Genomic DNA, 23,018 nt, shown 5'->3' with positions numbered 1-23,018 from the left:
AAAAAAATATGAAAAAATCATTTTAAACTACTGATAAAAAATATTACAAACATTTACGACATTCCGAAAACTAGTCTGAGCCGTTACGTTTGGTATTTTTTTTTAGAAACAAGATATATTTCAGTAAAAACAGATTAATTACGTTTCAAACAGGTATGATTCATTGAAAACTAAGTTATTAACGGTATTTTAAGTAGTTTACCAGATTTTTTAAGATTTGGGTCGAATAATGACACAGATTTTCTGACTCTGAGTATGTTAGTCGTAAAACCACTAAAATTATCCCCAAAACTGGCAAAAGACGCAATAACTCTGGAGTCTGATCAAGGATTTGTATAGTGATACAAAAAATCCTTGGTCTGACACTGCCAAATTTATTTGATAATGTAAAAAGATACCAGAGGAAAATAATTCTAACTCAGAAGTTAAAAAATAAACTGACATCAAAGTGGCTAAAAAAGACCAACTGACAAACAATTGTTCACAAAACACAATATAGAAAAATAAAGACTCAGCAACATCATGAACCCCACTGCCTAAACTAAAGTCTGAAAACTAGGGGTGATCTCATGAGCTCCCGGAGGGTAAGCAAATCATGCGACACCTGTGTAGTTGCTGATGTGAGGAAAAACGTGGTATTAAGTCCAAGTCGGTAGGTCATCCTTAGGGCACAATGTAGGGTAAAAATGGTAAAGGGGACAGGATAAAGTTTCTCTTTCTCTTTCAATTCTTCTTTACGGTCTCACTAATTAGCGACAAGAAGGATTTTAGCGACAAGAAGCGTCAAGAAGAGACAAGAAGAAGAATTTTAGCGACAAGAAGCAACAAGAAACTATTTAGCGACAAGAAAACATTTTTTTAAATTAAATATAAAGAAATATGCATTTTTTTTTATTAAAATTACTTTAATATTCCAAATAAATATTAAAAGAATATGTAAAAGAAAACAATTTTAGCGACAAGAAAGTTAATATTAATAGAAAACGATTGAAACATTTTTTATCATTTATTATGTATGACAGCAAGTATTACGTTTACCGGTTCACGTTTAACCTGTCATATTATGATATTACTTTTACTTGTGTTTTAGAACAATAATATATTTATCATAAAATTAGTCTTTTTAAATTGTGAAAAACAAAGAACTGAAATCAAACAAGAAGAAAACAGAATTAAAATGGGGAATATTTTTCATCATTTTATTTTGTGTATTGCCTCATTTAACAATATGCATATTAATTGAAGATTAAAGGAAATTAATGACAATCTTGAGTTTTCAACAGGTGTTCACTTTTTACAATAATGATTGTATATTCTGGCGCGTGTACCACTGTAATTGTATAGTCTGACGCGTGTACAAAGTTGGAGGTGTTAATTGGATGTTATTGTAGCAATAAAACAAGGAACACGTGCCTCGTTAATCTCATTTGATGTTCCTATCAAGACTAATGAATTGAACTGTTAAAAAGAAAATATTTATTTCATGTTTTTGTTTCAATATATCCTTCAAAGGAAAGTTGAAAAATCTTTCCATTTTATAGCGTGTGCATTTCCTTTGCTCTACCAAGCTGACTGAATCCATTCAACTTTTATGTTTAGTTATAGTATATGTATCAAGTAAATTGTTAGCATTTCAGTCTTATTCTTGCAAAAGTACGTGCTCTGCGCAATTGCTAGGTTAACCTTTGATTTAATAAAACAGGAAATTTTTGTCGAGCCTGCGACTTTAGTTGCAGAAAGCTGGACATAGGGATAGTGATCTGGCGGCAGCGTTAGCTAACTTCTTAAAAGCTGTATATTTTAGAAAGTAGAAGACCTGGATGCTTCATACTTTATATATGGATGCCTCATGTTACGAAGTTTCCGTCAGTCACATGTCCAATGTCCTTGACCTCATTTTAATGGTTCAGTGACTACTTGAAAAATAAGTTAAGATTTTTTGTAATGTTAAGTTCTCTCTTATTATAAGTAATAGGATAACTAAATTTGGTATGTGCGTACCTTGCAAGGTCCTCATGCCTGTCCGACAGTTTTCACTTGACCTCGACCTCATTTCATGGATCAGTGAACAAGGTTAAGTTTTGGTGGTCAAGTCCATATCTCAGATACTATAAGCAATAGGTCTAGTATATTTGGTGTATGGAACGATTGTAAGGTGTACATGTCCAACTGGCAGGTGTCATCTGACCTTGACCTCATTTTCATGGTTCAGTGATTATAGTTAAGTTTTTGTGTTTTGGTCTATTTTTCTTCTACTGTATGCAATAGGTCTACTATATTTGGTGCATGGAATGATTGTAAGGTGTACATGTCGGGCTGGCAGATGTCATCTGACCTTGACCTCATTTTCATGGTTCAGTGGTCAAAGTTAAGTTTTTGAGTTTTGGTCTTTTTTTCTAATACTATATGCAATAGGTCAACTCTATTTGGTGTATTGAAATATTTTATGATCTACATGTATATGTGATCATATGTCAGTCGCACAGGTTTTATTTGACCTTGACCTCATTTTCAAGGTTCATTGCTCAGTGTTAAATTTTTGTGTTTTGGTCTGTTTTTCTTAAACCATAAGCAATACATTGTAGGTCAACTATATTTGTTGTATGGAACTCAGGAAGAATGCCTGGCTTGGTTCATCTGACCTTGACCTCATTTTCAATGGTTCATTGGTCAATGTATAGTTTTCTTGGTTAATGTTTGGTCTATGTGACAGTTGTAATATAGCTTTATATTAAGAACTATCAACATAATATCAATGATTATTAAAGAAGGCAAGACATTTCAGCGTGTGCACTCTTGTTATAGTAAAGATGGCATTTAGGGTGGCTGAGAGTTCTACAAATAAAGCTGCATCGCACTGAAATAACAAGAGTACAGTTAGAGCACAGCATTAAGCAAATGAATAAAGAGATTATCCCACTCCATTTTTATTTCCATTCGTTTATTCATACTCTGACTTTGCTAAAAACAGATACATACATTATCTTAAACATATTCTTTACATTTAATAAATAAAAAAAACTATACAATACCTTTCTTCCTCTCAAATGTTTACTATATTTCTTCATCTATCAATATAATAAAAAAAATTATCAATTTATTTCTGTATATTTAATTGTTAATAAAAAAAATGTTTTCTTGTCGCTAAAATAATTCTTCTTGTCGATTCTTGTCGCTAATTAGTGAGACCCCTTCTTTATGATACATATGTACAATGTACATTGCTGATATGACAAAATCAGAAGAAACATTTAACTAAAAAATAGCAATTCATTCATGTCTTTTTTTATACGACCGCAAAAATTTTATTGCTATCACGTTGGCGTCGTCGTCGTCCGAATACTTTTAGTTTTCGCACTCTTAACTTAAGTAAAAGAGAATAGAAATCAATGAAATTTTAACACAAGGTTTATGACCACAAAAGGAAGGTTGGGATTGATTTTGGGAGTTTTGGTCCCAACATTTTAGGAATTAAGGGCCAAAAAGGGCCCAAATAAGCATTTTCTTGGTTTTCGCACTATAACTTTAGTTTAAGTGAATAGAAATCTATGAAATTTTGACACAAGGTTTATGACCACTAAAGGGCGGTTGGGATTGATTTTGGGAGTTTTGGTTCCAACAGTTTAGGAATTAAGGGCCAAAAAAGGGCCCAAATAAGCATTATTCTTGGTTTTCGCACAATAACTTTAGTATAAGTAAATAGAAATCAATGAAATTTAAACACAAGGTTTATGACCACAAAAGGAAGGTTGGGATTGATTTTTGGAGTTGAGGTCACAACAGTTTATGAATTAGGGGCCAAAAAGGGGCCCAAATAAGCATTATTTTTGGTTTTTGCACCATAACTTTAGTCTAAGTAAATAGAAATCTATGAAATTTAAACACAAGATTTATGACTATAAAAGGAAGGTTGGGTTTAATTTTGGGAGTTTTGGTCTCAACAGTTTAGGAATAAGGGGCCCAAAGGGTCCAAAATTGAACTTTGTGTGATTTCATCAAAAATTGAATAATTGGGGTTCTTTGATATGCCGAATCTAACTATGTATGTAGATTCTTAATTTTTAGTCCCGTTTTCAAATTGGTCTACATTAAGATCCAAAGGGTCCAAAATTAAACTTAGTTAGATTTTGACAAAAATTGAATCCTTGGGGTTCTTTGATATGCTGAATTTAAAAATGTACTTAGATTTTTAATTATTGGCCTAGTTTTCAAGTTGGTCCAAATGGGGGTCCAAAATTAAACTTTGTTTGATTTCATCAAAAATTGAATAAATGGGTTCTTTGATATGCCAAATCTAACTGTGTATGTAGATTCTTAATTTTTGGTCCAGTTTTCAAATTGGTCTACATTAAGGTCCAAAGGGTCCAAAATTAAACTAAGTTTGATTTTAACAAAAATTAAATTATTGGGCTTATTTGATATGCTTTATCTAAACATGTACTTTGATTTTTGGAAAATGACGCAGTCATTGTTCTATTACTGGCGACCTGAACTTCATTACATTTCTCTGCCTACCGCGCTTGGTTTCGTATTTACTATTTTCTATACAAACTGGAATCTGCTTGTGTTATCATTAATTATGCATGAGAGGTCATTGTGTAGTAATCAGCCAGGAACCAGTTTACAAACTAACTGGTTTCTGCTTGTATTCCACTTCACTCGTACAAAGTGTTGTAGTTTGACGGGAACCAGTTTAGAATTTGTAAACTACAAAACGTAATCGGTTATTGTTCATTCCGTTTTGGTGTTTCATACCGACTTTTATGGTTTGAATAAGCTTAAGACCCTTCAAACATTAATGTGATAGGTATATTAAAGACTATTTTACAAAAGGATGGAACTGTTTTGCTTTCAAAGTCGTACTATAGTGATATCTGTTATGTACGGATTTCCACTCTCACCGGTTAATTTCTTTTTTTACACGTGCTTTTGAAACTTCCTGTTTAAACATCGCAAGTTTTAAAATTGTTTTTTGAGTGAATTTAACTTATTTTAACAATCATGAAGCGTTCCAGAATCATTTTCAAGCAGTTTCTTCTTCTCTTTGATGATGGAAAATAGGTTTTTCTCAAGAAAATACCGCAAACGATCGCAGAGAAATTGAAACGTACAAGTCAAGTCGGCACCTGGTTAAATTGGCATCTAGTCAAATCGGCACCTATTTGACGTCAATTCGGCATCCAATAATATTTGTTATAATATTTTCTATTCAATTAATTAATAACTGTTACCAAGTACATAGTGAATATGTTGTTGTGTATTTAGGTAAACAACGAAACCAAAGTGAAATTATGTTGTTGTGTATAAAGGTAAACAACGAAGCCCTTACCCAAGCTGTTGTTTTAACAATTAGACAATTATTAAAAAAAAAAATGGAAAACTATGAGTCCCAATTTTTGATGAAATCAAACAAAGTTTAATTTTGGACCCCCATTTGGACCAACTTGAAAACTAGGCCAATTATTAAAAATCTAAGTACATTTTTAAATTCAGCATATCAAAGAACCCCTAGGATTCAATTTTTGTCAAAATCAAACTAAGTTTAATTTTGGACCCTTTGGACCTTAATGTAGACCAATTTGACCAAATCAGGATTCCATATCAAGTATTGTGCAATAGCAAGAAATTTTCAATTGCACAGTATTGCACAATAGCAAGAAATATCTAATTGCACAATATTGTGCAATAGCAAGAAATTTTCAATTGGAGTTATCTTTCTTTGTATAGAATAGTAGTTGATAATATATGTTGGAAATTTGCCAGACATGACTATGATGTCATTTTCTATTTTTATTTGCCAATAACTTTATGTAAATAACTTCATTGGAAATTTGCCAATATAAAATGTTGCTGATGAAGCTTTTTTTCCTTATCTTATCTAAAATGTTTTTAGATAACGTATGTTGGACATTTGCCAGACATGACTATGATGTCATTTTCTATTTTTATTTGCCAATAACTTTATGTAAATAATTTCATTGGAAATTTGCCAATATAAAATGTTGCTGATGAAGTTTTTTTTTCCTTATCTTATCTAAAATATTTTTAGCTTAAAAGTTGTGTCCATACTTGTCCTCATAAATTTCAGATTTCATAAATAAAAAGAAAATTTCTTCAAACATTTTTTTGACAGGATTAATATTCAACAGCATACTGAATTGCTCAAAGGCAAAAAAAATTTTAAGTTCATTAGACCACATTCATTCTGTGTCAGAAACCTATGCTGTGTCAACTATTTAGTTTTAGATTTAAATAAGTTTGAAGAAGAAATCTTTAATTGATTTGTAAAATCTTGACATTTATGTTGTGTAAAAAACCCATATAATGTCAAAAATTTGATCACAATCCAAATTCAGAGCTGTATCACGCTTAAATGTTTTGTCCATACCTGCCCCAACTGTTGAGGGATCGACCTCTGCGGTCGTATAAAAGAGGGACGAAAGATACCAAAGCTGCGCCCTGCGGAGCACCTGGTTCTAAATTAAGTTGCAGTTATATGTAAATTACAATATTATTATGTTGATTTCAGCATAACTTGTATTATTATTATTATTATTATTATTATTATTATTATTATTATTATTATAATTATAGATATGCCTTGCTGGTATTTTGATAAGAAAGAGATAAGAAACACACCAACACACAGAGATGGAATTGATCCAACAACAGAAGCTAGGTACAGAAGAGAAGGGGCAAGATTTATCATTGATGCAGGAACAAAGATGGGACTGTATCCTTGTATAAAAATATTAATATTTTAATTAAGTCATACAATTTTATGTTTGTCTGTTTTCTTTGTGAAGAGGACCACAAACTTTACGTTTTTATAACATACTGGTAGTTCTAGTGAATCTTGCAAATAATAAGTGTAAGATTTTCTGCAGACTATAACTTTAAATAAACTCATCATAGATATCAGGACTAAATTTTGTATATACGCCAGAAGCGGGTTTCGTCTACAAAAGACTCATCAGTGACGCTCAAATCCAAAAAAGTTAAAAAGGCCAAATAAAGTTGAAGAGCATTGAAAACCAAAAAATCAAAGAATCAAAACACAGCATTTTGCTAGGTTAATGTGGTGGATATATATATATATATATAAACATGTAGAATTTAGAAAGCATTTTACTATGTTCATATTCAAAAAAACGTAACCACATGAACCAGATGAAAAATTAATCTGCTTGCCTTGTAATGTTTGACAAAACTTCAGTAAGCCTTTCAGATTTAGCAACACAATTTTACAGGACAACAAAATATATAAATCAGAGACAAAAATCCTTATTTTCCTTAACAGAGCCTTAGGAGATATGATACATGTGCAACTGGTGTAGTATATTTTCACAGATTTTATCTTTTCCATTCTTTCAAAGATTTCCACAGATATGTAAGTATTTGTTTTTCTTCTTTTTTGGACACCTTCTTTGCTTTCAGTCTATGCTAAAATCTTTTTCATCTACTAATCCGAAAACAAAATATTCAGATTGTTCCCTATATGCCTATATTTAATTTTGAAAAGTTTTACTAGTCCAAATCTATATTTACTAGTCTGGGCCATCAGACTTGTGGCTAACAGTGCAGACTGTGCTTTTGTCGTAATAAATTATCAAAATTGAATTTAATATTGTCAGACTACTTAGCAGTTATTGGTGAATTTCAAAATACAACCATTTCTTCATTAGTTTAAGCAATGATATCCTTCTCTTTATTGTTACTAGTTACAACCACCTGAAAAATATAATGACTTAAACTTGTTTATTTTTGTTACAGATTACAGCTGCTGGTTGTTTATTTCTGGCTGGTAAAGTAGAAGAAACACCAAAGAAATGTAAAGACATTGTAAAGATAACACAGAGTATACTGTCTCCACAATTATTTTCTGTGTTTTCTGAAGACCCTAAGGTAAGATTGTAAATTACTTAGATTTGAAACATATACACTAATTTAGCTGCTTAAATAATGATTATATAATTTGCATTTTATTAAATTTTATGAAGACATTTTCTCTTTGTAATAAAGACTCATTGGTGGCCTTGGGCTGTTTTCTGCTCTTTGGTTGGGTTGTTGGCTCTTTGACACATTCCCCAATTCCATTCTCAACTTTATTAAAATTTGTAAATTCTTCTCTTACATATACCCTTTCTAACAATTTGTGATGGAGAATGGAGTGGTTGATTTAATAAAAAATGTTAAATGTTTTCTGTGTAAACTTGTAAAATGTTTTTGTTGTTGACTGGAATGGAATGAGCATCTTGTATTTTTTTTTTAAATATTGTTGGGAAATAAGCTTAATCAAAAGAAAAGAAAGGATGTTCTGACATGATAATTATTAAGGATAAAAACAGTCTTTTTATTTTTAGCATGTTCAAAATTTAATGAAAGGATCTTCCAATTATAATAATTACAATACTAATTTTTTAGTAAAACCTACCGGTATAATGATAAAATTTCTGAATAGACAAAATAATTATACAGTTAATTCGAGTGTATGAATTAAAATTTAAACAAATCCAGTTGATGGTAGCACAAAAGTAAAGAAGCTTTTGGACAGTTTCTAGTTTAAATTATGATCTAAGTGTCATTGTTAATTTTGCCTTTAAACCAGATACAAAGATGAATTTTATATACATAACAGAATATATTGCTGTATGCCATTTCTTATAAAAACTGGTATTTTATATTTCAGGAAGAAATAATGACATTAGAAAGAATACTTCTACAGACAATCAAATTTGATTTACAAGTGGACCATCCTTATGCTTGCTTGTTAAAATTTGCCAAACAAGTTAAAAGTAAGTTGTTCTACACATTGCTTCCAACAAATTGCTTATATTCTTTTTTCATTTGAAACAAAGGGTAATAAAAGTGCAAAGGCTGATATGAAAACAGGTACATTTAACTTGAAGGGTGCAACACCAACAATCTGACTTTCACACTATGCTTTTTATGCCCCACCTATGATAGTAGAGGGGCATTATGTTTTCTGGTCTGTGCCTCTGTTCGTCCTTCGTTTGTCCCGCTTCAGGTTCAAGTTTTTGGTCAAGGTAGTTTTTGATGAAGTTAAAGTCACATCAACTTGAAACTTAGTACACATGTTCCCTATGATATGATCTTTCTAATTTTAATTTTACATTAAAGTTTTGACCCCAATTTCACGGTCCACTGAACATGGAAAATTATAGTGCGAGTGGGGCATCCTTGTACTATGGACACATTCTTGTTATTAATGCAATAACACACTGATAAGAAACTCTTCTTTCATCTTTAAAATATACTTGTTTTCTAATACTAGGAATACCATATGATGACTTGAAGGCAATAAAGTTCAGAACAGAGACAGAATAGGAAACACATGTGTTCTCTTTTCTAAGAACATTGAGATTGAGTAGTTTTATTAAGCAAATATTTAACATGTATATAAGATAAATGGTGCAAATGAATTTTTTATATTTTCAAAAGATTTTGAATATAATTAAGTTTCACACTTGTATTTGTAAATAACACAGTTTATCAATTTGCTCAAAATTCTTTTCAATTTGATCTTTTTATTATTTTGAATATAAATCTTTCCTAAATTCAATGGTTTTTGCAAAAAATATTAATACTTTGTACAAGTGGTTTTATTTGTATTGTATTAATACTTTGTACAAGTGGTTTTATTTGTATTGTATTAATACTTTGTACAAGTGGTTTTATTTGTATTGTATTAATACTTTATTTTACAGTTGAAAAGGAGAAATCACAAAAACTTGTACAGATGGCTTGGACGTTTATAAATGACAGGTTAGTTGAGTTTAGGAGTTTACAAAATATATATTGCTAAAGGACAATGAAAGATGTTAAAAAGGATATGTTAGATTTATATCTGTAGATTAAAATTATCACATGCACATAATATATGGGTTTTCACCTTTATTTGAATTTACAGTCAATAAAGAGATTTACTTCATATTTGCACAAAATATATTGAAATGCAGGAAATTAATAAAAAGTTATGAATAAGACCAGATTTTCAAAGTTATGACATTATTATATTTTGCAAATTGACAACAAACATTAGAACTTTTTTTGATTTAATGCAATTTTGATCCAAATTAACTTGTTGAAACATTGTTTTAAAAAAACCAAGAGACAACACAATAATTTAAGAGTAGATTTCTTTTAGATATTTACTAAATCTCACCAAATATAAAGTTGTTTTCTCTGGGTATCATATGACGATATTTTTCATCAAAACTATATATTCAAAAGTGGGAACAATACGTTCAAATAATTAAATTTACAAATTGTACACCATCATATTATTTAATTTCTGAAAACGATGTTGCTAAATCGAGGCTATATTATGATCATATCATGTATGGTTACTTCAAATTTTGTACCCAATATTGGGCTAGTATGGACCTTTAAACTCCTCCATCTTGTGTGTTTACAACAAACAACATTATTCAATATATATTTCAGTTTATGCACAACTCTATGTTTACAATGGGAACCAGAGGTAATAGGTATATCACTGATGTATCTGGCAACACGCCTGGCAAAGTTTGAGATATCTGACTGGCAAGGCAAGCCACCGGGAAGTAAATTAAAATGGTGGGAAGGGATTGTAGAAGACATCACAGTGGAATTAATGGAGGGTAAGAGTGAGCTATATATACAATATAGAAAACTAGACAAAGTGATGCCTCCACCCTTCACTCTGAAGAAACTGTATTATAAAAAAGTCAATGTAGAAATTTCTTTGAGATATTATTGTGTCTGAGACACAATTGATGCCCTCGCAGATGCAAAGTGTATTTTAAAATAAGTATCATGACTATAAAATTTATCCATTTATACCCTAAAAATTACAAAGTTCAGCTATCTCTCAAAAGAGCATATACTAATAATAATCAAAACCCTGACCACATGCACACCTTCAATATATGTAAAAACAGCCAGCAAAGTGAAAACTTCCTATTATTCAAACTGTAGGAGGAGTAATCTGGAAACCCTCCTCTTATGCAAGTAAATACTCCAAAAAATGACAAAGTTGAATTTTCTCCCAAAAGAGCAAATATTGATAAAAATTAAAACCCTTGCCACATGCAAACCATCAATATATGTACAAACAAACAGCAAAGAGAAAACTTCCTAGGGTTTAAACTGTAGGAGGAGTTATGCGGAAGAACTATATACCCATAATGGGTAAAAAGGGGTAAAACAATATGACCCCCCCAACTTACAGTTGCGGGGGCATAAAAATCTTTATAGAAGAGTTTCATAAAAGTTAGAAATTGCACTGTACCAAAATCAACTAAGTAAATATTTGTGATCTTTTTGAAGAAGTAAGCATTATATGGGTGGATCCAGAAATTTTCAAGGGGGAGGCTCACTGACTGGTTTATACTTGTGTCATCAGATTTAGGTATACCCCACATTTTCATTTATTCTGACATGTTTGTTTGCCAACATATATATTGAATATATTTCTGTTGTCAGCTCGTTTAACATTTTACTACTGTAAATTCAGAAATTATTGCGAGGTTTTTATTAATGGGAATAATGGGACTGAGTGAGTATAGCAATAATAAGAACCTACATTCTTATATAATCCGATACATATATCTGTATGCAGATTTTTCTGTCATCGCAATAATTAATCTCGCATATTTGTCAATTTTACAAAAATCGCAATAATAAATGCACACAATAATTTCTGAATTTACAGTATGAAATTTGTTTGGTAGTTACTAAACAGAAATATCATAAATCTATTCATTTGACATAAGAAAAAAGAGAGGTTCAATTTTGTCATGTGTTGTTAGGAATGCTACATAACAAATCTAACCAAATTTATAAAAAATATTGAAACTAAAAAAAACCAGACAATAATTTAAAATATTTTACTTTACTTTACTTAATAGTTTTTTTTAAAGTACTTATGACATTTGCACCAAGACAAATGTTAAGAAAAAATTATTCTCATGTAACTCTTCCCATACAAAACTGGATTTTAGTTTCTTAGAATGTGTCTAAAATGTGTATAAATATATACAGAAAAATATTGAATAATAGATTACTCTGCTCAAATATGAATGGAATTATAACCAGGATTTATGGTTAGATGATTTGTAAAAAAATCAATTGCATTTCAAAGATGTATAACATTTAGAATTATGTATTTATTATCCATAAAATTGAGAATGGAAATGGGGAATGTGCCAAAGAGACAACAACCCGACCATAGAAAAAAACAACAGCAGAAGGTCACCAACAGGTCTTCAATGTAGCGAGAAATTCCCGCACACGGAGGCGTCCTTCAACTGGTCCCTAAACATATGTTTATTAACATTAACCTTTTGTTTTCAGATATATGTCATAAGGTGTTAGATCTGTACAGTAAAAATCCCCAGCAACATGAAGATTCTCCTCCAGTCACGCCTAGTAAATCACACAGACAAACACCCCCACCACCACCTCCACAGAAACGTAGTGTAAGTATGATTTACAGACTATATGGAAAATTATACATACCCAACCTGATATGGACGTTAATTTTTTTTTTCTGAAATGCTGAATTATACCTACATTTAAACTTTTATTAAATATATATTGAAATAATTTAATTGTTAGTACCTCGTAATTGCAGAAATACATAAAAGGAAATGAACTAAGTGAAATAAAAATGTGAGTTCCAGACAATCACATCTAGTTATATTTTCGGCAACAACAAAATTCATAGCAATATTTTAATGAGGCTAATGTTATTTATAACTATGCTTACAAAAACTATACATTTAAAAAAAATTATTATAGAAACTGAAACTGAAAGACATATTGTATATGCACCTGTCTCTGGTTAACCGTAAAAATTAAGAAGATGTGGTATGATTGCCAATGATATTACCAATCGAGACAACTCCCCACCAACACCAAATTCTCATAGAAGTTTACTACTATAGGTCACTCACCGTCACTGTACAGCATTCAAAATGAGATAAAGCATAGTCAGCTATAAAAGGCCCCGAAATGACAATTGTAAAATAATTCAAACAAGAAAACTAACTGCATTTTTTATGTACAAACAATGAACGAAAAACGAATATGATATACAGCAACAAATGACAACCACTGAATTGCAAGCTTTCTACTTTGGAACATTCAGTATATGACGGTGTTAAAGTCTAGATGTTCTTTGTTTGGGGTTGTGTTATTGTCTCATTTACATAAACATGTACCTTTCATTTCCTTTTATTCATAGTTAGGTAACATGCTTTTTAAGTGGAAGTAAAGTATTAAAAGGAGTTGATATTTTTAAGAAACAAAAAAAAAAGTACTTTACTGAGTTATAATATTGCATAGTATGTGTTAAACTGACTTCTACTGATAAACTGATACTTAAGATGAGGATCTGGGATAATGAAAATGTTTACCCGTTTCTTTCTCTACCAGTTATAAAAGAAAATTAATGTAGTTTTAATGTTATAATTACAGACCACTCCAGCAGATGGTGCACCAGATAGTAAATTAGCGAGAGTAGATAGTCGAACAACACCAAAAGTCAAAGAATCTAATTCTAGTTCTGATCTCAGACAAACTGCCATGGTAAACGCTGCATCTAAATCACATTCCTCAGATGAATCAAGTATACAAACTATACAGACAGTAGGTGCTGCACCAACAACAGAATTCTCATCCTATAATCCTTATATGTCACGTAGCATGTACAGTTCATCATTCTTGTCAGGAGAGGGTAGTAAATCTATACAGAATTTAATGAGTGGGGGTGGTGGAGGTGGTGGAAACTCTGCTGAGAATTATCCACCAGGCCAACAAACACCTCAGGGCATGGCCCACTACTCTCAATATCCTCCTGGCTACCAACAGGCAAATTATGCACAGGCAGCTCAACAACAGTATTCTGCCCAGGGCCAATATCCTGGATATCCACAACAAGCTTATCCTACATCACAACAGGTTCCTGGTCAACAGCAAGTTTATCCTCAAGGTGCTAATTATCAGCAGTACCAGCAGGGACAACAACAGTTCCCAGGTCAATATCCTCCCACATCATCAGTTCCAAGTCCTTACAACACTGCAGGAGGTCAACAGGGTTATCAACAACAGCAGCAAATGATAAACCAACAACGTGGTGCCACATCAAATGTACCTCGTGGCACAAGTACACCACGCTCATCAAAGTCACAGACCCAATCATCACAGCAAGGTCAAAATCAGAATTTAGCAATGGTACGAATTACGGGCAGATGAACAGATAAATTCATTTGATATAAAGTGACATAATTAAATCAAGCACTCAAAAAAGAATGGAAGAAACTTAACACTTCTTTAAATGGTGGAAAGTTAAATGTGACGATATTTCATGTAATGAAATCAAAACAGTTTATTGAATGTTAAATGAACTTATGAAGTGCTAAAAAAGGATAAATGTACAGCAATAATAAAATCATCTTAATTTTTTAGTGGAAAACTTGAATATTCATTTTATTTATGTGAAAACATGATACATATTTTAAAGATGAAATAATAACATTTTATACCAACTGTAGATGTAAAAACATGATTAATTTTACATCAATTGGAAATTTTATGTTTCTGAAGTGTGTGTATATGAAAGCATAAACCAGCATCTAAATACGGTAGTTTACAATTTTACTAAAACTGAAGAAATGTAATGTTTCTTTGAATGGTACTGTTGAAGTTGTTAGAAAAACACATTTTTAAAATAAAGTCAGTCTTACTTTTTTAGTTGACAAATTGTTTATACTGAATATTGACTGTCAGTCAATTATGATTGTACGTTAAAGTTCTTGATATAAAATATAAAATAATATTTTTAAGATTTCTCCTTTTGCCAAATTCAACTGTGGTTTAAAGAGATTATTATGCCCCATTTATGATGCCCATTTATGGGCATTATGTTTTGTGGTCTGTCCGTCCGTCTGTCTGTCCTGTTTCAGGTTTAAGTTTTTGATGAAGTTAAAGTCTAATCAACTTGAAACTTAGTACACATGTTCCTTATGATACGATCTTTCTAATTTTAATGCCAAATCAGAGATTCTTCCCCATTTTCACGGTCCATTTAACATAGAAAATGATAGTGCGGATGGGACATCCGTGTACTGGGGACACATTCTTGTAGTATTATGTTAAAACTACAATTTATAATAAAGAGAATAAAGACTGTCTCTAAATATATTAGCACCATTGGAGCTTTCATTTGTTAAAGCCATATTAATAATGTGTATCAGAGGAAAAACAATTATGACAAATAAAGAGTAGGTAATGCCTAAACACATGTATAACAGCACATGGTTACCACTCTTACTGATACCAGCTTTTTATTTATTACAACTTCAAGATTAGTTGGCTTTATATATATTCTACCAGTGGCGGATCCAGAACTTTTCATAAGGGGGGGGGGGCCCTCTGGCTGACCTAAGGGGGGGCCCGCTCCAGTCATGCTTCAGTGATTCCCTATATAATCAACCAAATTTTTCCCACGAAAGGGGGGGCCCGGGCCCCCCCTGGATCCGCCTATGTCTACCAATCAAATGAGTGATAAAATATTTCTTCTTCAGATGGTTAAGCTGAGAGATCTTGGAGGATTGTAGTTTTGTAATTGTTTGGGTGTATTTTCAAAGAAACTTTTCAAGTGCTTAAAGGCATTGTTCATTTACTTTTTATTTTTTTGTACCATCTATCTGTCCATGCACCCTATAACACAACTCCTCCTGATATTGTTTGAACTTTACACAGTTGTAGATTACTACCTAACAATGAGTGTACATCAATATTGTGTGGAATAAACTAAGTAAGTTGTATATGTACTTTGCATTGTGTTTACTTTGGGTATAATGTTTACTTTGGGTATAATATTTACAATGGCGAAGCCCATACAAGGTGAAAGTAACTTCACAAACATGCGAATGTAAATACGGGAAACGTAACGTTATTACTTCGTACTATTCTCAACAAATATAATTTCGGGTCCTTTGGTGAAAGGGGAGATTATCCAACTTACTTTCTCTATCAGTGTCTACTTATTTGACTTAAAAGCCAAAATACACCCTGGATGGATTTAATGAAAATTATCACAGTTTAAAAAAATTATTTACTAATGATGTGTTTGCATGAATACAATGCAGTTTAAACTTGTTTAAGGGGAGATAATCAATCTTGCTTCATCTGTCTGTCCATGAACCTAATAACCAACTCCTGACAGGCTAGAGAGATATTTATGAAACTTTACAAAGTTGTTGAACAGAACTTTTAAGAATGTGCATTTAGGAGTATATTCCCAATCCTTCTTGTTTTAGGGGAGTTATGAAACTAACTTTCCCTGTAATACAGTCTGTCCATGTGCCTTGCAAGTCTAAAGCCTCTGAAGGTGTTTGTTGGAAATGATGAAGCTTGACAGGGGTGTAGAAAATTAAATACCGGAATATGTGTATAAAGGAATATATATCAGTTGTTCCTGTTAAAGGGGAAGTAATGGAACATTCTTTCCAAATTAATAGTATCTTGTAAGAACAAATCTTAAACCCTGCAGGAGTATCAATAACTTTTTTAACACAGTTGTAGAACATAAATCTGAGGATGTGCATGAAAAAATGAAATCCTGAAGCTTTTCATTATAGTGGAGACATAGAAGTTATGTTACAAACATAAGGAAATGTGGTACCCGGTATATTTGTCAATCAGAAAATATCTACTAGATTAAAAATTGAGTTGAAACAAGCAAGGATTATAGCAGTTATAGGTCACTGTACTGCCTTTATCAAGAACATGATATTTTAAGGAAATTAAATATACTAGAGTGTTGCATACTTTTTTGTTTTACCAATCAGATGTAGGAATTCCAATCTGACCGGCATAACCGTAAGATGAGATCTTATTCTCCAAAATTCCTAGACAAAAGTACACACATTGAGATGTCTTAGCTGCTTTACTGGTCAATATTGAAGTAAGTTGAAAGCCTTTAAGATCCAGGTTTTGCTACTGGTAGGTATTAAAGGTAGACCAATGAATCTTGAAAACTGAGGTCAAGGTCAGAATAACTTAGCAAGACGGACTTGTATAACTTACAATCATTGCATACACCTAATATACTTTACCTTGAGATAATATTCAGACTCTATGAAAACATTGACCAATAAACCAAGAAAATGAGGTCAAGGTCAGATGAACATTCTGAGAGACATATACACCTTATAATAAATTTGGTGATTTCTAATGGCTTTATGTAATTGGCATCACAAAATTAATAAAATTTTAATATAAAATTTGCAAAATGTTTACACAATACATGTAAATAGACAACAATGTGTGTATTAGCTCTAAAACAACAAATGAAATCATGTATATAAAAAAAAAGTAAAACAAAACAACTCTAAAATAAAATACAACCTGATTTCAATAAGTAAGAAACATAATAATAAGTCTTTGTCTTATGTGAATAAAAATGCTGCGTAACTGTAAAGCTTTTCATACATTAAAGTACAAGCTGAATTGCAATCAATATACAGTGAAAAACAAAAATATGCCACATGTGGTCAGAAAAAAGATTTAACAATAATCTTAATCTATTTATCATTATGGATTTTTTTTAATAATATTTTTTAAGATGCTTTTTGTTGATTATGAAGGTCTGACTTTTATTGATGTTTTAAAATATTTAACCACACTAAACCTAAATATTGATACCTTAGATACCAAGATTTATCAAATTGACATACCATTGCAAGTTCAACAAAACTGTTTGATTCAGTCTCATTTGTTTTATACATAAATTGAATGTTCAAAACCATTGTTAACTTAAGATTTGAACTTGACTACTGAAGTTATTAGACCATGAATTATCACTCAAGATGTCTTTTATGTGTGCCATTGGGTTGCTGTCCCTTTCATTTTTGCACCCAGGCTTCTTCTATTAATGATATAAATTGTGTTTGTTTCTCATATTTTCAACTCTTACTTTGTTAGAGATCTTTTTAAGGCAATGCAATGAAACAAATTTTGTCCCTACATCTCAAAACACTTCTGGCAAAATATTTAGTCCTGTTTATTTCTAATACTTTTGCATACACTTCAACATATATCTGACAATCAAGACATTTTTTTCTGCCAAAAGTTCTAATTTAAAAAAGTACCTAAATCTAAAAATAAACCTAACTAAATTTCAAAAAAACAAACATAAGCACACAAACCTATCTTGAAAAATATACATCAGCTGTTGAAAAAGACTTCATTTTGAACTTCATTAACCAAAAATCTTTTTATTCTTTAATCATTTTAAGTTTAAAGATTACATTAAATGCTTTAATATTTATACTCAACTTACTTCTGTCTATCATTTGAGAGCTGTTTAAATTTGATGGTGATTTTTTTTTTTTTTTGTGAATTTATAAATTGTTGGAGGTTGCGTATTCCTCAGAATTTTGTAAGGATTATGAAAATTTTACATTCATGTACAAAAATGCCTTCAAATGCCCATACCTAATCAATTGAGGAACAGCTCTTAAATTATTTTTTTTGAGAAGTTTTAATATATAAACTGATTAAAAAAAAAAAATACAGATCTTTACATTGAGTATTGTGAGGAACTGTCAATATAATAAACAATACTTTGATTCAAACGTAAACGTTATCTATTGTTCTGGCCGTTTTGAATTCCTACACACATCAGATATTTTTTCTAAAGCAGCTTTACAACTTTTGTCATCTTTGGCACAACAGGAGATCACATGAAGATTTGGTGAACTTGGGAAGTCTATAGTCTTCTCCATTGTCTCTGGTTTCTCATCTAAACATAGAATTTTTTTGAAAAATAATTAAGTGCTATATTTTGAAGAAAAATTGTGACTGAAATATGTGTGGTCATCATCACTGTTCACTAGATAATAGAAGTTCCAATTGGAGCTTCTAGAGGAAACCCTGTGGCAAATAAATGGGTAAATATTAAGTTAAGAATTCAAACACAAAACATATTTTGTTTTTACTGAAACTGAACCTAGACCTCATGTGTGCAGGGAATATATTTTGCAGAAGTGTGTGATTTTATGTAAAAAGAAATTTAAATAGAAGTTTTAATTATCATTTTTGTGATGTCGACTTTGCCTTAGCTATGTGTACTTGAAAAACTATACATATTATTTTAGGCCAAGATTCATAGTTCCTCCTTTTTTCTTTTTTTTTTTTGTCATTGTGGTAATTTTGTGTTGAGTCAGATCTTCAGTTATTTGTGTTATCTTTGTTCACAAATTACTAAGCTATGAATGAATGAGTCCTATGACTGCTGACCCAATAGTGAAGATGCTTGACAAAATACATCTGATTATGTACTGACTCTTTATTAAAGTCAACTCAACATTTTTATAGTCATATTTACAACACACAAATTTGCATTCACTTTGATGCAATCACCATTTTCATATTTGTTAATAAAAATGACTCACTGTTTTTATTTGTATGGTTAAATATATATATAGTAAATTATACCTACCAGCTATGTCAGATTTGTTGAGTATTAGTACACATGGAATGTCATCTAAATCTCTCTCCTGTAGAATGGAGTTTACATCTTCCCTCAATGATCTCATGATGTCTTTATCACTGCTGTCTACGACTATAACTAACACTGCAAAACAAGGGAGGGTAAATATAAATTAAATAAGACAGCAAACCAACAACACAAATAAATTAAAGACACCAAAAAATCAACATACAGTCCTTAAAAATAGACAGATGTCTATACAATATGTCAAGCTCTAAATCATCTAGTTTATGAAAGTTGTGACTAAATTTACAGGATACAAAAATCTCCCATCATTCAGACATCAGTTGTCCATATGTTTATGTTGTCCTTGACATGCATGAAATATTTGCCACTGAACCTTGAGCAATCAATGGCCAAGACATCAGCAAAGATTCATCAAAACTCTCTCAAAAAAAGTATTAAATCAACGATCTGTGTATCCTTAAAGTAATGTGTTATCATGTTACGACTATATTATTTTACATTCAAGTTTTTGGTGATAAGTAATTGTCCTAGAAATAACATGATCTCCTAAACATCAAGGCAGACTATTTACAAACTTCATTCTAAACCTGCCAATAGTCCCTCTTAATCTGTAGGTAGACTATTAGTATAAGTATCATTCATTATTCATTATGGTGTAAATAAATACCATTTGTTCCATGGTAAAACTGTCTCCATCTTGGATGGTAATTGGGAGCACCACTCAGATCCCATACTATATAGATTTGTCCATTATATTCAATCTTTTCAACATTAAAATCCTCTGTAGGTATTGGTTTTATGACAGATTCACATCCCAGCTTCCAACCATACAGCAAGCTTGTCTTACCTATGAATAAATTTATATTCATATTCATAAACTTCATTATTAAAAATTGATTTCTTTATCTGACATGTTTATGCAAAGATCAATGAATCAACATGGAAACAATTCAAAGGAACCAAAATCGCAAACTCTTCCCTTTAACACATCAGTGACAAGTGTCCTTACTGGTTTCTGTCACAGGTATTTGGGGAGTGGATCTCCATTTTTCTGTAATTTTTGTGTGTGTTTAATTTTGGTAGTGTCTAATTTGCTTCCTCAGATGCAGGGATGAGTATCCAAATTGGCATTTGTAATCTATATCTACCAGCATCTAGATTTATAATTTAAATCAATTTTGAATGTCATCACAGTCAAACCGTGAAACGACACAATAAATCTCCCTTGTTAGTTTTTAAATATTTTTATCTATACTTTAACCTAAATCTATTTTCATTTATTTTATTAATCATAAACTTATTTCAAGAATTTAATTTTTAACAAAGAAGGAAAGAAGTGAGACGCACAAAGTGGCCATGTCAAAGGAAGGTCATCTCATTTCACCGAAAAGACTCTGACTGACACTAAAGATGCACAACATGTGCTTTCAAGTACCATCAGCATCTTCTGATTATCGCAAACACTCATTCTTCCCAATAACCATCCGTGAGTGGAACGCTCTTCCTCTGTGGATCATATCAGCATCGTCAGTTAAGGCCTTTAAAGTCGTGATGACATAGCTAAACTAAAAAAACAAATTTGGGGGAAGGGTGGTGGTATAGTACGGTAGACTACATGTAGTATGCTTACCAAATCCATGGCAATATAATCAGTTTTTTGATTGTGGCCATTTTCTGGCAGAAGCAGAATTCTATCATAAGTTATTATAGTTTAAGTTAATACTTATATTAAAAATATTTAAAAACTAATAAAACATGCTAAACGAATCAATTTATTTACTAATTGTGATAGTTTTGCCTTTATTTCACATTTTATTCCCGATTTAAAGACATTCAATAATAATTAAATTTTGCATGTAACACGTCTTTTGGTTGGCAGCTGACGTTATTTTGTTATCAGCCCATAGACATAATTTAGTCATGTGATCAATGTTTTTTCATGGTTTTCTACGGTTTAAAAGGGAATTTAGAATTAAATTATAAGAAATGACTGTAATATTTTTTCTGTTCATTCAAAATAACATAAAAAAGTTGGTGCACACTGTTAAATAACCCGTTACCATGTTATTCAGTGTGCACCAAATTTTTTATGTTATTTCTTCATAGACAGAAAAAATATATCAGTCATTCCTTAAATAAAATTGGAAGCTGGTACATGTAGCCCATGAATGCAAATTTATCTATTCTTCCCCTCATGCTGTGTTGCCAGTGTCTCACAGACACTACTGTAGTGCCGATTATTTTTTTAGTAAATATTATACAATTACTGTCTTTTGATGAGGTAAACATGCGGTTTTATTGACTTTTGAAAAAATGATATTCACTGAGGCCGAGGGCCGAAGTGAATATCAGTTTTTCAAAAGTCAATTAAACCCCATATTTACCGAAACAAAAGACAGTAATTGTATAATATTTACTAATTGTTTTATTCCATATTCCGAGAAAAAAAATGTATTTAATGAATAACATATACCAAAACAAATTTTACACGAAACATTTTACCATAACGTTGCATGTAAAAGCGCGTGACGTTTAACGTGGTGAATAACACTTTCTCAAGTGAATATGCTTTTTTATTCAAAATCCAATTCATATAGAGAAACCTACTAAAATAATTCCAATATAGAATAATTAATATTATTTAAACTTATCATATGTGTTCTTGTTTTTATCTGTACTATTTATCAATACACAGCATATTACAATATGATACCCCTCTATATTAATTTTTCCACGTTAATAACGTACATGTTGTATATTAAAAATATAAAAAGGGGGGTGCGAGTTCTGTATGACTCATATTATTTTTCATTGTACCTGCACCGCTTTTCCCGAGCAACAATACTTTTTGTGGGAAGTCTATGGCATTGTTAATATCAGGTCTTGTGCATGCCAGTCCCATCTACATTATAATAACCACTAAATTTTATATGTCAGATAAAATTTGTTTATGTTGGAAACGCAAGGGAGATAATCCGAATTTACAATACTACCTAAAGCCCAAAAGAATGTTTATTATGATGAATAGCCACGGTCCTAGAAAGTCATATATAAAGTCGATGAACAGGCAATTTTATATGCAAATGCAGTGTCAGATACATATCTCACACATCATTGAATGTACGATTTCAGACTTTGTGATATATAATATGTCATTAACAGTTTACTCATGAAGATTGCTTTGTGCAGAATAAATCAGTGAAAAACAAACATCACTATATATTTACCGTTTTCAAAAGTGTAAATCAGCTTTGGTAAAAAGAAGAAGACTATTTTTATTTCCAAACACAAAGAATTCAATTGAAGAAAACGGATATGTTCTTGGAAAGTATTTTGAACTGAATTGAGTGCCATATAGTAACTTCATCATCAACACGAAAAGGAAAATTAACAATAGAGAAGAAAGTGTTACAAACGGGAAATCGTATGAATAATAGGAGCAAGGAAAAATATCCTCTTTATCATCATTTTCAAGCAATTTTTACTA

At 31.2% G+C, this 23,018-nt stretch overlaps 2 protein-coding genes across 2 annotated transcripts; one reads left to right on the top strand and one right to left on the bottom strand.

The window, feature by feature from the left end:
- Positions 1–51: 51 nt before the first annotated feature.
- Positions 52–14,839, top strand: LOC139515707 (cyclin-K-like). The gene is made up of 9 exons (XM_071305368.1): positions 52–153; positions 6,595–6,733; positions 7,309–7,390; positions 7,774–7,905; positions 8,690–8,795; positions 9,729–9,786; positions 10,468–10,643; positions 12,358–12,482; positions 13,483–14,839. Exons 2-9 carry the CDS (start codon positions 6,597–6,599, stop codon positions 14,257–14,259), a joined length of 1,593 nt encoding a protein of 530 aa, XP_071161469.1. The 5' UTR covers positions 52–153; positions 6,595–6,596; the 3' UTR covers positions 14,260–14,839.
- Positions 14,840–18,392: 3,553 nt separating this feature from the next.
- Positions 18,393–22,502, bottom strand: LOC139515706 (ADP-ribosylation factor-like protein 1). Its single transcript, XM_071305367.1, has 4 exons — positions 22,349–22,502; positions 20,199–20,378; positions 19,514–19,648; positions 18,393–18,814 (listed from the first exon to the last, which is right to left on the bottom strand). Exons 1-4 carry the CDS (start codon positions 22,431–22,433, stop codon positions 18,660–18,662), a joined length of 555 nt encoding a protein of 184 aa, XP_071161468.1. The 5' UTR covers positions 22,434–22,502; the 3' UTR covers positions 18,393–18,659.
- Between the last annotated feature and the right edge of the window lie 516 nt (positions 22,503–23,018).

Source organism: Mytilus edulis, chromosome 3, assembly GCF_963676685.1.
Source record: "Mytilus edulis chromosome 3, xbMytEdul2.2, whole genome shotgun sequence".
Taxonomy (NCBI): Eukaryota; Metazoa; Mollusca; class Bivalvia; order Mytilida; family Mytilidae; genus Mytilus; species Mytilus edulis.
Note: the sequence above shows the minus strand (reverse complement) of the source record. Positions and strands in the feature narration are given on the sequence as shown.

Coding starts and splice junctions, on each gene's coding strand:
- LOC139515706 (XM_071305367.1), bottom strand. CDS start 22,433: ATGGGACTGGCATGCACAAGACCTGATATTAACAATGCCATAGACTTC. Junction 19,649..20,198: donor GTTTTACCATGGAACAAATG/GTATTTATTTAC, acceptor CTTGTTTTGCAG/TGTTAGTTATAGTCGTAGAC. Junction 18,815..19,513: donor CAACAAATCTGACATAGCTG/GTAGGTATAATT, acceptor TTCTATGTTTAG/ATGAGAAACCAGAGACAATG.
- LOC139515707 (XM_071305368.1), top strand. CDS start 6,597: ATGCCTTGCTGGTATTTTGATAAGAAAGAGATAAGAAACACACCAACA. Junction 6,734..7,308: donor GCAGGAACAAAGATGGGACT/GTATCCTTGTAT, acceptor ACAGAGCCTTAG/GAGATATGATACATGTGCAA. Junction 9,787..10,467: donor TGGACGTTTATAAATGACAG/GTTAGTTGAGTT, acceptor TATATATTTCAG/TTTATGCACAACTCTATGTT.